Consider the following 14,736-nt stretch of genomic DNA (forward strand, 5'->3'; position numbering starts at 1 on the left):
CTCTTAATTTGCTACCAGCAGCTGATAGTGAGAGCAACTGTGTTGAACTAGGTTCTACTGGGATTCTGCCTCTGCTCACAAGGGAAGAGCTGTGTGCGACAGCTGATACAACACAAATACCAACAAATTAGTGGTATTTTACATTTTGGACTTCTTACTTTATTAATGGCCTTTAGTTTCTGCTGTAAGTCTTCTGGTCCCATGAGCCTTCAGGACTTAGAGGCTCTTTTTTTGTTTTTCTTTCTGTGAAAGAGGTTAAAGTTGCTATGTCCTCAGCTATTGACAATATAATACAGGAGCTTCTCCAAAGGAGACCAGGTTTGGCAATTGAAAGTTTATACACAGACCAGTGACTGTGAGGCCTAATTCATACCACTCTTGAAAGAAACATATTGAACCTAATTATTATAGATAATAATTTCCCCCTAACGTTTATAAAAATTTCAGAGCAATGTTTAACAGTGGGATTACACAGTCAGCTACATAATTCTTAGAGATCTATTAAACATCTTTTTGTTCAGTGTTATTGTGAGTATCAAGGGATTCTTCCTCATCAATAAACGTGAGTTGTTCATTTTCCTCTTGTGGCACCATTTTCACAGAACTGTGGATAGTTTGAACGTGGTGTATATTTTTTTTCAAAGCATTTACTACAACCAATCCACTTGTGGTCTAATTTTTTGTCATTGCCATAGACAGGCATCATGTCTGGCAATTGAGACTGTTTTTTTAAAATCAGAGAATAGTAGGTAATGGCAGTATTTCTGGATAATGAAATTCTTTTAAAACTATGTAGGTTTTTCACCTTCCACAAAGAAATGCAGGTTAACTTAGCAATTCTATTTCTTAGAAATAGTTAGAAACTATATCTTCAGTGTTTTGGATGACCTTTGGTCTTTTTCATGGACTGCAGCACGGGAGAAATTATCCCCTTAACAATTTGACTCCCTGTGTTCAGCAAGACCAAATTTGCTCTTGAAATTCTTGTTTGTAATAGCACATTAAAACAGGAGCCTATGTACAGTTCTGCTGTTATATCTTAGTGTATATCTAGTTAATATTAAGGTTTCATTTATGCTGATGGAAACCTTCAGCTGCTGCCTGAAACAATTCTCACTGATGATGGTTTATGGCAAAATCTTCCTTGCTCAGACTGCTGATGTAGCCTCCTTTTGTGTGATGATTGCATCTTGCAGCTTTTTTGTACCTCATTTTCAAAAATGCTTTTATTTCTTACAAATGTGATACCTCCATACAATTAGGTTTGATATTATTTATGGTTGCATCGTCTTCCATACCTTGTTCCATTTTTCATGGTGACTCTTGTAAGAGCACTCTTGTATGCCTTTTTTTACTCCTAACTTTTGTTGTGTGCCTGCATATTTGTCAGGCATTGTGGTTTGGTAAGCCCATCCAATTAGTATTATCTTGTCTTTGCTTCAGCACTTGGAATCAGACTTTCTTCTGATCTGACAATTCTCTTATACTTGTATTGCTTTTTCTAACTTTAGTTCAGAGTGTTTCAGTAGTATTTAAGTTTTGTGGATTTGATTTTGTCTTAATGTATTCTATGAACTCAGCAACTGAATGTTTTATTCTTAACATTTATAACAGATTATTTATTATTATATATAACAGATATGTTATAAAAACTTCAGGGTTTCTTTCTCTTGTTGGTTTCCTAAATGAAATGGCTATCTCTAAAAGTGTGGGTTTTTTTCCTATGACACTGATGCTCTTTTAATTAATTTAGTGCAATCAAGTAAATTTTTTTGTCTTCTTGTCCAGGCTCTGGCTAAAAAGCAAATATGGATTCTGTTATTTGCCAATATGTAGTCTTTCTGTTCCTTTCCATTTGCCTTTGTGTCAGAGAGACAGAGTTTTTTTACTTTAACTTCTCTCATTTGTCTACTATGTTCCCAGAATATTTAGCTCTTGCTTTAATTTGTTGCTTAACCTTTTCACACTTCCATTCCCAGAAACATTTTCTCCCACCACTCCCATTTTGGGGAATGTTTCTTGAAAGAGGTTCAAAAGCTAGAGTTTCAAACTGCATTTTTAATAAAACAGTAGTTAACTAACTTTTATGTCAATGAGGAACTTGTGAAAGAGAAAGAAAGAAACTGTATGTTCTTCTCTCTCAAAAGCTGTTCATTCTTACTACACGTTACCAGACTATGCCACCCTTAGTTGTTTAAATAAGCTGCTGGTTAAACAGGGGAGGTAAGGCACTGCTTAAAATGAAGACATCTTTTAAGGTGTTATGTCCTTTTTGGTGAATATTTCTATTGATCGAAGACTTGCTTGAAGAAGGGATTACATTGCATCTGTTCTATCATTGTGTCTATAGCAGTATCTACATCAGCAATACTACTAAACAACACATACAGTTTAGTGAACCACCAGAAATGCACAAATGGAATTTATTTGCCAGGGCATCTCTAGTCTGTTTCTACTGGGAAGAGTTCAGCCCAGAGTAGGACATCCCAGATTGCCATCATGACTTCTGATGCAAGGATTCAGCTGTTAAAGGATTGCTTTCTAAACTCCATGAGATTGATTTACATCAGTCCTGATAACAAAGGCTATTAAGGGAGTGTACATGCTGCATGGACACGTGTGGCAGTGTGCTCTACGTGGCTCTGCTTGAGCAGGGAGATCGGACCGAGGTGACCTCCAGAGGCCCCTTCTATTCACAGCCATCTTGTGATTTTGCAGTTCTGTACAGAGGTTTGTCTCCCAGCTGTATTGCATTTTTCTGGCCAGAAGATTTTACTCTTGAGGCACTAGCAGTGCTTTCTGCTGCTGCTGCTGGGTGTATTTTGAGCTAGACAGAAGCATGTCTAAATCCTGGAGAAAGACAGTAAGCAAAGTATTTTTTGAATTTGTAAATTAAAGTCATTTGATGTTACATACGAGTAGAAGTCTCATCTGTCATGTTAGTCACTGAATGAAAAAAAAGAATGGATTGTATTGAAACAACTTTTTCTTATCTATTTGGAATAAAAAGCTATTTAGACCTAAACATTTAGAAGAGGACCATGGAAGACACCAGCTCTGTTAGACACCATATCTCTTTGATCACTTGCTCTACTCTAGTCTGTGTCTTGTCCCAGATGGTCTTTGAGGGGAAAAAAGAGCTGACTGTGATTTGCAAGGTGGTTTATATTTTGTTACCCTTACTGCCTTCAGTGGCACTTCAAGACACCAGCATTGATCCTGAGCTACAGCTGACTTTTCTGCTATTATTACTTTGTGAGAAGCCATGCTGAGTCACTTGGGGGATCAAGTACAAGTAACAATTACTTTCTGAGGCCAGACAGTGTGGGGAAGAGTCCGGACTTGATATAACTTCCTGAACATATCAGCCAGGGTACACATCAAAGTTATGTAAGAATCATTTCTTGGAGTTTTCTTTCTGAGTAACTTTCTGTTCAGTACAAACTGATCTCATAATCTAATGTATTCCTTTCATCAGCGTGGGACTGTGTCCTTGCCAACAGCCTGCATGATCTCTGCTAGAAAATAACATAAAAAAACCTTTGTGCAACTAGAAGCCTGGGACAGTAGTTCAAAACATATTTTCCTTGCTTTCTCAAAAGATGTAACTGAGTTATGTATTCATGTGAATATTAAGTAACAGTTTCACAAACTTTTACTGAATAATGCTTTAAAAGTAAGAGGAGAAAAAAAGCAAACAAAAGCAGAAAAACATATCCATTCTGATCAATTCCAGATATTTTTTTTCCCAGTAGGAGCCAAATAATTAACAAATGGCAAACATTTGTATACAAGCAATGTAAACAGCACAGATGGAACTTGCCAAATTTTGTATAAGGAGATATTTCTCCCAAAACAAGTAACCCAAAATCTGAATATACTTTTGTAGTGTAAAGAGTAAATAAGTATTATTTGAGTAAAACTCCAAGTTTAAATACCAGAATTGCTTTACTGTAATTGCTTTTCTGTATGAGGTGCGCATACAAGATGCCTTTAGAAATATACAAATCATAGCTCTTCCAAGAGGGCTGTGTCTTCCTGACATGTGGAAAAGATGATATGTAAAGACTAGACAGCTCTACACAATGTCTGGCACAGAAGTTTTCTGTTTGGGGAACAAAATGTTAATTGACCATCATTAGAATTATTATTTGGAAATATGTTAGTACAACTTAGAGTCATCTCCAAACACCTCATCTCATGTGTGTTCCAGAAGAAACTTTCAGTTTCTGGCACTTTAAATACAGCTGTTTTAGCTTACCTTTTTTTATTCAGGAAATAATTTATTGTTTCTGCTGTTCTGTGCTATCTACTGAGAAGTTTCTTTCACGATAACTTTTAATTACAAGCTGTTCATGTATTGTTCAAAGTATTAGATTCCTGAGCACAGAAGAAAAATTATGCTGTGTAATCATTTAATTGTTCAATAGCAGTAAAAAGCTCCAGAGCCACTGGTTTTAAGAGTGAGTGTTTGGAGAAAAAATTACAAGTGTGTATGTTTAATATGATGATTAATCTTAACTATTTTGAGTACATATGTTTCAGTCTACCCAAAGGGAACTGTGTTCTCATGTCGTTTTTGAATCTTGAATGAGTGTGTCTGCAGGGCTGAAATTAATAGTTCCTATCTTTCTTCCTTTCCTGCACAAAAAGGGGGAAAAAAGAAAAAGAAGAGGGAAATACTCTTCTTTTTGACAGATTTGCATTGTAGATGAAGCTAGTGCATTAATAAAGAATGGTGGAGAATCTCTATTCTCTACTACTTCTGAAAACAGAACTAGAACTCCAGCTACTTCCAGCGCCTCTGTTTCTTTTGCTAGGTTCTACACAAGCTATCCTTAGTATGTTTGAGAGACATATATGCGTAATAGGAAGACAAAATCAGTATGAGATGGTAATATGTGCATAGTTATTCCATCACACTTCATTTATTAATACGTGTTAGAAGTAGTACAGTTGTATTTTTCTATTTATTGCTCAAAAATATGCCATAATTCCATAATACCACAGCTAGACAGAATTAATATGCCAATGAACCTTGACATTCATGGCATCAGGTTTCCTGCAGTTAATACTACTGTTCTTGACATTATTTTTTGTGCAAATTTTTTCACCTTGTTGCTGTCTATAGTGGGACTGTACTCCAGTGATTCAAACAGCATCTTTCAGATTTAAAAATCTTCAGTTGTTTTGGCATAAAATTTATGCATATGGTATCCATATTTAATATTTGTGAAGTGAGTTGGGAATTGGCATCAGGATTTCAAATGCTGGCTCTGGCAATGCCTCATTGTGAGGTTCTGGGTGAGTCATGTCAACTTTGTTTATTCAAAGTTTATTCAACTTTATTTATTATAAGAACTGAGATAATAAAATAAATTTATACCCACAGGTGTATTTTTAAGATTAATTACTTAGACTGAGAGTATCAAAGCCCTAAGGTGTAAAAGAGTTCTACTGGAAACAGTATTGTTCCTGTTGTTGGTATGTTTCCTGGATTAGTACTTTAATGACTGTGCAGTCTTCTGAGAAAGTGACATTGTAAAAATGCTTCAAAATATAAACACCAAATAGGTTATTTAAGGATTATACTTTCTATATATTTTCTTTTTTATTTGCTCTGGGAACTTCTCTCATTGTTTCTTTCCTGATAAGCCAACAGAATAGAACTTAGTTAAACTGCTGTTTCTTTTTAAATCAGTCACTTCTGTGCTTTTGAAAAAAAATTAGTTCTCAATAGGAGATTGCTGTTGAGGGCATCCGAGGAAACCTGTACTGTAATTATCAGTTATGCATATATCTGCCTCCATGGATTTCTTCAAGATTTATTTGAAGTTGACACTTAACCACATTTCATCCTAGTCTTAACAATGACTAAGGGCTACCTAAAATCATGTGGACAATAGGAGCTAGTAATCAAGGCTCACAAGTTTGTCTTGAGAGCTAGTTGACCATTCTACTATGGGATGGGATCAGCGGTATTTTTAGCATATTATATCTTGTTTTCAGTGGATTTTCATTCTAGTTCATTGTTATTTTATTGAATCTATATCCATGGAGGTGACTTGCATTTCGCTTTCTATTATAAAAAGTAAAACTTTAAGAGAAAAAATACTTTATTCTCTAGGTTTGTGAAGGCATAATGGAATTAACATTATTTCATGTTAATTTTTAAGATTTGCTTGGGACGTTGGAAGAAATTCTTCCTAAACTTCAAAAAGATGTTAGTGTTTGGATAATGGCCAAGGACTCCACGTTTCCAAATGTGCATACACTTTTAGACAAAATAGAAGCTGCATCTGAAGACCCTGTTCCAGTTAATCGATGCTCTGCCAACAGTCTCAAGTCAGCTGTTTTATATATATTTACTTCGGGAACAACAGGTACAGATCTTCTAAAGAGTCCATGTTTTCCTTCAGCTTTCATCTAGAAACTTGATTTTTCTGAAACTCTGGTATCTCAAAAGCAAAATGTCATGTTTCTCATCTAGAAGCATTACTATAGAAAACCACCCATATTGTGTTTCTCTTCAGTGGTTTATGGGTTTCTCTTTATTTTTTCCTGCCACATTGTACAAATACAATGAGAGGCTTTACCTCTTATTACTTCACAGCTCAGGTGTTTATAAAACATTGCTTTTTTGGTTGGTTTACAATCATAATAGATAGTATTTTGTGACCACACAACACTCCCTAACTAAAGTTATTAAGATTTTTACCTAGAACTTTAAAAAATAATCTTGAAACACACAAATAGACATTTGTTTTTCTTACATTAAGTCATGTTTTATGCAGGTCACTGTAGAGACAGAAAATAGGATTAAGTTACTAGCCTTTTAGTTTAGAAACAGATGTCTGAATTGTGCTCCAGCAGCTAAGAAGCTAATACTTAAAAAAACCTGATCACTGACATGAAAGGCAGCATTGTTTTTAAGCTGAATGGATTGGCATTCTCATTCAATTGAACACAACAGTTTTAGCCTCATGAAGATTGAAAATACTTATGTGGTTTGAGGCTTTGTTCCTTCATACATATAATAATTTAATTTATTTGCTTCAGGTTCTCAGGAAAAATTAGGAGATAAGAACATCAGTCTCCAGTAAGTTAGGAAGTTATAAATACTGTCAAGAGATGAGATTTTATTTGTAATTCTACTAATAGAAATATGCTTAAGCTTGCTTGTTAAGAGCTGGGAGTTAAATTAGCTAAAAAAAATTACAGAATTATCCAGATGGGATGATTTTGTTCTTACAATTAGAATCAGAGTATCTGTGTGAAGTCTCAAGTTTCAGTTATGTAGAATTTAAAATATTTTTGAAACTTTGTATGAAATACAAGAATTTACATTGAATTTCTATTATGTACTATGTAACTAATATCATAAGGTTTGTGTAGTCTGAAGAGTATGGAATAACTAATTTTGAGTTACTGAACATTTTCACATGTTTTGACTGAAAATCTTAGTTAAAAGAAAGGAGTGTTTTGCACAGTCTGTAGTAATCTCTCTGTAAAGGCAAAAGTAAAAACTCAAGACTGTAGAAAACTTTTTGCTATAAGCAATTTATTGGCAACCTAGGTGTATTCCCTTTTCACTTAAGTGTAGAAAAGTGGAACAGCCTGGAGGGTAGCTCAGCTCTCCACAGATTATACTTCCAGCTCTGGCTAAGTCTTCAAATGAACAATAGCTTTGCAAGAATAGGTGAGAAAACTTTATGAATCATTATATTTTTTTTAAGTATTGAACTGTTCTCACCGTTCATCATCAGCCTGACTTAGCCTGAAATTTGTGTGTGTTTGAGAACACATGTATTATGCAAGATCACATCCCCTACTCAGATTTATAGGTACCAGAGTAGTAGCACAAGAAGCCCTTGCCTTGAGTCTGCATGTTGCTGAAAAGAAGTGCTGTGCTGAACTTGAAGAAACTCTTTCAGAAGAACCTAACTGATGTGGTCTTCTCACAGATTTTTTCTTTTTTGTTAATTCGTCATGGACTTTGTAGAATTCTAAAACAAATAGGAAGATGTATGATTCTTGGATAAGCACCCACTGTGTGACTTACTCCATGTAGATCCCATACCTTTCTTATTTGCCTTACAATCACTATGACTCTTGACTGAACAAGATCTGGTGTGATGCCTCTTTATGTTAAAAGAGTCCATATCTACAGTACATTTTTTGTCCCTTCTTGCTTTATATAATTTGCTAGCAGCAAACCAGTGAGTTTCTTCATGTTTTCACTTATTTGAATGACTGTGACATCAAACTAAATAGCAAAGAGATGAGGTTACAAACTGGCTAATCTTTATGTGTATATAAACATGCAATATTGTATTAAACAGCCAGTTGTCTATGTATGGTCGTCTAAAAAGATGGTTGACAATTTGATTACAGAAGTAAAAATTAACTCTTTTATGATTTTAGAGACTTCATACAGATTCCCTTTAAGAAATACTTTATTGCATTATTTTGATTTTATTACAGGTCTTCCAAAGGCAGCAGTCATTAGTCATTTACAGGTTCTTAAAGGAGCTGCTGGACTGTGGGCGTTTGGTGCTACTTCAGAAGACATCATTTATATTACTCTGCCCCTTTATCACAGTGCAGCTTCTCTTCTTGGCATTGGTGGATGCATTCAGCTGGGTAAGGCTTGTTTGCTTTTGTTGTTAATAGAGAATTAATTATTATAAAAACGTCTAAAACATGCTTAGGTTCACTACCCCTAGGGAAGCTAATGCTTTACTCAAATTCAGTGAGTAGTCTTTTTTGGAATAGCTGTGTATTTTGGGGAGAGGGGATGTTTTGTACTAACAAGTGATCTCTACAAGCTCTCTTTGTGGTGAAGAATTAGTTATCATAATTTGCATCACAAATGTTTTGACTTCTTCATATTTAGGTCAAAAGGAGGGTAAGGACATATACAGTATTTTGGCAGTGTGTATGGTGCATTAGTGTATGTACGACTAAGCATTGTACAGTAGAATAGGATTAAAATGTATTTGGTGAACTTAAAATATTGACAAATACATTGACTACTACTGACTGTGCAAGCTTTTTCATGTATTTTTAAATCCCTTAACTTTTTATCCATTTGATTTTTGTACTGTTTTAACACTGGCAAAAAATCAGATGCATTACTGAGACAATATAGGTGTCCTCAATGGCTCTTTTCTAAAAGATTTATTTGGAACTCCATGACAAATACTTTGTTTCCTTATGCGTCAAGTTCAAGTCAGAGCAAGGGAAAGATCATTGTATTATGGGTTAATAATACAATCTGAATCTGCATTAATGAATACTTTCTTGAGAAATAAGGCTTCAGTGATACTCACGTGATTTACTAATCAGCCTGAATCTTCTGGATATTTTCAGTTAAACGCTTGAACACAAGAGTTCAGGTTAAATTCTTAAAATATGTTACAACACCAACAGTGTTGTAAGAAGGGAAGCTGACTTTTTTTTAAGCTCTGATCTATTACATTGCTGTCTCAGCCAGGAGGCTGATTTCCTCTGCCTTCTTTGCCTACCATGTTTGAACACATATCTTCAAATAAAACAGCTTAAATACTGCATAGTTCTCTGAGCAAGGCTGTCTTAGTTCCTCAGATGATCTGTTTTATAGCTAAGCTACCACATGGAGCAATTGCCTAATTTCATTTTCCCTACTGTTTCCATCAAGGTGCAACCTGTGTGTTAAAAAAGAAGTTCTCAGCTAGTCAGTTTTGGAATGACTGCAGAAAGTACAACGTGACTGTCATCCAGTACATTGGAGAACTCTGCCGTTACCTTTGCAATCAGCCAGTGGTAAGTGGAATCAAACTGATGCCTATTTGTCTGTTAGTACATTTTTTTTTTTCATGTGGGTACGCTAAAAGGGAAATTAAACTGTATTAGGCATGTACTTCTGCCCTTCCTTTTATGTGACGTTCTGCAAATATGTGGTGATATGTAGATGCTTAATAAAAATAATGGCTTGAATCATGAAGATATACTAAAAGTATTATAAGGAACAATTTTGACACTAAAAACTGATTCAGTATCATTTGTGATAAAGCACTGTTTCATGGAATTTTGCAAGGTAAGTTCAAACAACCAGAAGTACTTTCCCATGCCTTTTCTGAATTTTCAGAACTCTTTTCTTGGCACCTGTGTGTGTGTCAGAGGTCTCACGTTTTGTACATTATGTTTTAGCACTGTTTTGTTTTGCCAAATGTGCATGTTCTGAGACCATCTAAATAATATTTTAAACTTAGAAGGGGCTTGGTCTAGGTTAGCAGCTTGTTGTTCAAAGTGAACCATTTGCTTTTTTTTCCAATTATAGAACTATTCTAGACAACAAATATTTAGCAGAACAGAAAGAATTTTGTGAAAATATACAGAAGTTGGATGCAGTGCAACTGTTACCTCTTTGAAAAGCCTCCTTTTGCCACTATCATAATTTCATTTTGTTATTTCAAAAAAATAATCAGTGGTTTATTTCCTTTTCAGTGAATTTATTAAAATGACTCATCTCATAGAAAAAGGTACCAGAAACTCAAAGTATTTAATTTGAAAATTATTAACATCATCCTTAAGCAGTATTCTAAAATAAGGGAATGCAAATCAGTCTTGTTTTCCAACAGAATAATAATTTGCATTAATACTGGAGTTGCTGACCAAAGAGTGGAAAAGGTCATTGGATTGCTTTTCCCTGAGGAAAATTTTCTAAAGTATTTAAGCAATGTAGTTGTGGGTCATGGATCCAACTGCTCTATCCATGTGTGTCCCAGTAAAGTAGAAGTTCTTGAATTAAAGGGAGCATGGATGATGGCCTGGTGAAGACCACTGGTGCTGATGATAAACCAGAATAGTGATACCTTCCCTGATTGTTTTTTGTGTGTTGTTTTTGGTTTTTTTTTTTTGTTTTTGTTTTTTTTTTTTGTTTTTTTTTTTTTGTGGAGGGTATGTCTTGGGATTTTGTTTGTTTTTAATTTTTATTTGTTTGGGGGATTTTAACTTTCTAGTAAAATAAACAAAAACTTAGTCGATAACAAGAAATCAAGTTATAAATCATAAGAAAAAGTCAAGGCATTGGGGAGGCATAGTTTTTATAAATTGTGGGGGTTTTTTCTTCCTTATAGGCTAACTTGATTGCCACAACATCATTTCCCTTCTCACCAAAACTTCATCACTTCTGCTGTGTTTGCAGTCTGAGATATTAATTAGTCCCTTTTTCTATTCTCTTACTGTACAGGGAGAGCATGGCTTCTTTTCCCACTCCTTTTTTATGTTAAACACAAATTATAGATTAATATGCTTAATTTCTGAAACAAACTCTTCTAATTTTCAATTTTACCAAGCCACTGTGAAGTAAAAGCAATTTTAAATTGTGCAAATAAAGTCAGTTATACCATCCTTAACTATTTATATACTGTATATACATTGGTTATACAATCATTAACTATTCATTAACCATATAACTATTCTATTTGTTAATTTATGTGCATATTTTCTAGGAGCTGGCATATCTAAACTCTTTCTTCTGTGAGGCTACAGGGTTTTGTTTTGTTTTGTTTTTGCTTGCTTGCTAAGCCTCCTCAAGCAAAATTCAAATTATAAAACAAATCAGTTTGACAGCTAGGTACTTCAAGAAAAATATTAAGTATCTGTCATGTTAAAACTGGAAGAGAAACATGTTCACACAAATAAGTGGAAGGTTTCAAAATATCTTATGCAATTTATTCTTAGTTTTCAAGTAAGCAAAATAATTGCCTAAGTTGGATGCCCTATTTAAGTTTCGTTAATGTAGCAGTACTATGCATGCTAGCAGCATAAGAAAGATATGGTGCATTTTAAAGTTCTGTCAGGATATCATGTGGGCACTGTTCATGAGATTAGAGTGCTACAAAGCCCTTCTAATCAACCCAGATTAAATCTATGGCAATTACCTTACTTTCTTAATTTAGTGTTTCTTTAACACTAAACTTGAAATAATTGTTTACAGTTGGAGTCCATGCTGTGGCCTCGAAGTTCATAAATTCAGAATTGAGCTTTGGGCAAGTCTCTGTGGTAGCATGTAGGCTCTTGGCTGAGCTTTCCCTATTGGTTTTGTCTTGTTTGATCGTTCTGCCTCCCACTCACATCTGCAAAAGTTCTTGAAGACTCTTGCAGCAAATTTTTCTGAGGTTATTCTGTATCCAGTTTGGTTTAGTAATCTGTTGTCTGGAAAGAACATTTGTTAGAAAAGGAAGTTATCTTTTTTTCTTAGGTACAAGTACAAAAAGATCTGGCTTTATGTGACATTTATAGATTTTGCTGGGTTTCCAAGTGAGTAATCCTCAAGCCTGCCCTCTTCCAAACACTTCTTCTGCAGCATTTTGATTGTAGGAAAATACAATGACCAGCATTGATGGCTAATAGCCATCAGTAGCTACAAAACAGATCCATCTGTAAGATACGAGCATGACTACTCCAGTGAAGAAGAATATTTAGAAAATTGATAAACTGGTCTTTCTGGCTGACATTGCTCAAATTCTCTATTAACAGTGATCTGAAAAACTACAAGAGTATGGCATAGCAGAGCTCCCTGTATTGCCTCTTAGCAAAAGCCTTGGAAATTCTTCTCTACCAATCCGTGGATATATTTTCCTTAGACACTTGCAGCTAATTTAAATTTTAGCATCTGAACTTTAAACGAAACCTTGCAAAGGCAGTTGCAGATTTATTTCAAATTTGACATAATGATCTATTTAACAATGCATTGTATCCTGAAGCTTCTGGAAAGATGGGAATGGTAATGCAGCATCTCTTTCCTGCTTTTCTGTAAAGAAGACCTGCATCCTGAAAAGTGTTACAAACAGAGGTTAGAAATCAGTGTCCTTAACCATTATGTCATGTTTTCTACTTTTGTAAGCTGTGATGCAGTGTGACGGTATTTGTATGATTTATGATACCTTGCATGAAATAAGTAAGCTCTCTATTAAAACGAGAGCTCACTTCTGCTTCTATTCAAAGTCTTCGTCACGAATAATTGTATCATTGCTTACAATTTCCCATTTACTATGTGTCCTGTTTTATGTCCACTTGGTATTGAGACAGTGTTATCCTCTGGCACAGGTAATATTTCTTATTTCCTTGGGATTACCTAAGTGTATAAGACCATGCTTATCAGCTTTCAGGCTTTGTTTTGTTAAGCTGAGGCAAAACAGTCTCTCTAATAGATACAATTTGGCCACGGGTTCTTTGGATAGGATTAAGCTCTCTGAAATTACTTTAGAGAAGATGCTTAGGATTTATTGTGTTAAAACTCTTCTGTGTTAGAACAATAGTAGTGTAGAAGGTGAAAACAAGGAATTCAGTGCTACTGGGATAAGAAAACAGAATGAATATTTATTTCCCTGCAGTTGCCTAAAGTGTTGTGAAAAGTGATGTAAGGATGGGGTTTATGTAGTTAGCATTGTCTCTCACCAAGAAGCAGTTTTCCTTAAAGGAAGGGAATTTAATGGTCACATAAGCAAGGAGAAATTAGTCACTAGGCACTTTTCTAAAATGCAGGTTTTACTTGTAATCACATTTTATTTCCCATTAAAGTTTAGTTCAATTTATGCTTGGTACTGGAAATTGTTCTTTCTGATATCCTTAAAATGTGGAGTGGAAATGTGTTAAGCCCCTTGCAGGTTTTTGACATAAATATTTTATTGAATACCCTAAACCAGTAATGTGACACAGTTGCAACAGCCACATCTGTACCTTCCTTGGGAAAGCTTCTAAGAATCTCTACATGTCATTAAAATTTAATTTATAGGGGTGAATTTTGCAATTTGTTTATTCTTGTAGTGACCTAACCTTTAAAAAGAAACCTGAAACCAACTGCATGTCATAAGATATCATTCTTAATCCAAGTATTTCTTACTGCAGTATCAGCAGTGCCTAAAATAAAATTGAACATTGTTTGTACATACTGTTAGAGAAAATATAACTTTTAGACTAAGAACATACTCAGCACATCTTAAATTAAAACTTAGAAAAGGCCATGAGATTTGGAAGCTTGTATTTTTTTCTCTCTAGACTGTATCATTTGACCTTATAAAGAACAGAGTGTATGTCACAGCAAACATCTTGTTTTCAACTGCCATAACTACAACAACAGTATTATTTTTGTAAAATGGTTTTAAAACAGATTATAAAACCACCTATTTTTCTTACTGTCTTCTAATACTTACAGATACTGACCTACCTCTCTTGGTACCCACAGATGATCCTGTGTCTGTTTTCTCATCCTCCCCAGTAATAATGGTAAAAGGTTTTGAGGTGTTCTTAATGGAAAATTGTTTCTGTGATATCTCAGGAAGCATTCGTTTTTTATATACAAACAGCACTGAAGGCTAGTTAGAACATCAACTATTGATTCTAGCATGGTGGATCATGACCTAAGAGGTCATACAACTTGACCAATTTCTCTCCTTCCAGTTTTTCCTAGACTTGTCTTTTGGGTTAAACAACTGGAGTCATGCAAAAAATGTGCTTATATTAAAGCTTGGAAATCACAGCCATGTTTTCACAAAGGAAAGCTTCATACTGCTCACAGAATAGTGTGTGTAACATGCACCACAAGAAATAATCTGTATGCACTTTAATTCTCTGAACTGACCTATGAAAAGTTTTGTGTGATTTGTTTTGACTGGTGTGCTCCTGGGACAATTACCAAAAATACAATTATCTGCTTCATATTACTGGGTGGTACAGAGACAAAAGTGA

At 34.8% G+C, this 14,736-nt stretch overlaps 1 protein-coding gene across 1 annotated transcript in view; it reads left to right on the top strand.

The window, feature by feature from the left end:
- Window positions 1-14,736, top strand: part of SLC27A6 (solute carrier family 27 member 6) — a 40,895-nt gene that overhangs the window by 2,582 nt on the left and 23,577 nt on the right. The window contains exons 2-4 of the mRNA XM_054652394.2: window positions 6,177-6,383; window positions 8,485-8,643; window positions 9,680-9,804. Coding sequence (XP_054508369.2) covers window positions 6,177-6,383; window positions 8,485-8,643; window positions 9,680-9,804 — 491 coding nt within the window. The remainder of the gene's footprint in view (window positions 1-6,176; window positions 6,384-8,484; window positions 8,644-9,679; window positions 9,805-14,736) is intronic.

Source organism: Agelaius phoeniceus, chromosome Z (assembly GCF_051311805.1).
Source record: "Agelaius phoeniceus isolate bAgePho1 chromosome Z, bAgePho1.hap1, whole genome shotgun sequence".
NCBI classification, from domain to species: Eukaryota; Metazoa; Chordata; class Aves; order Passeriformes; family Icteridae; genus Agelaius; species Agelaius phoeniceus.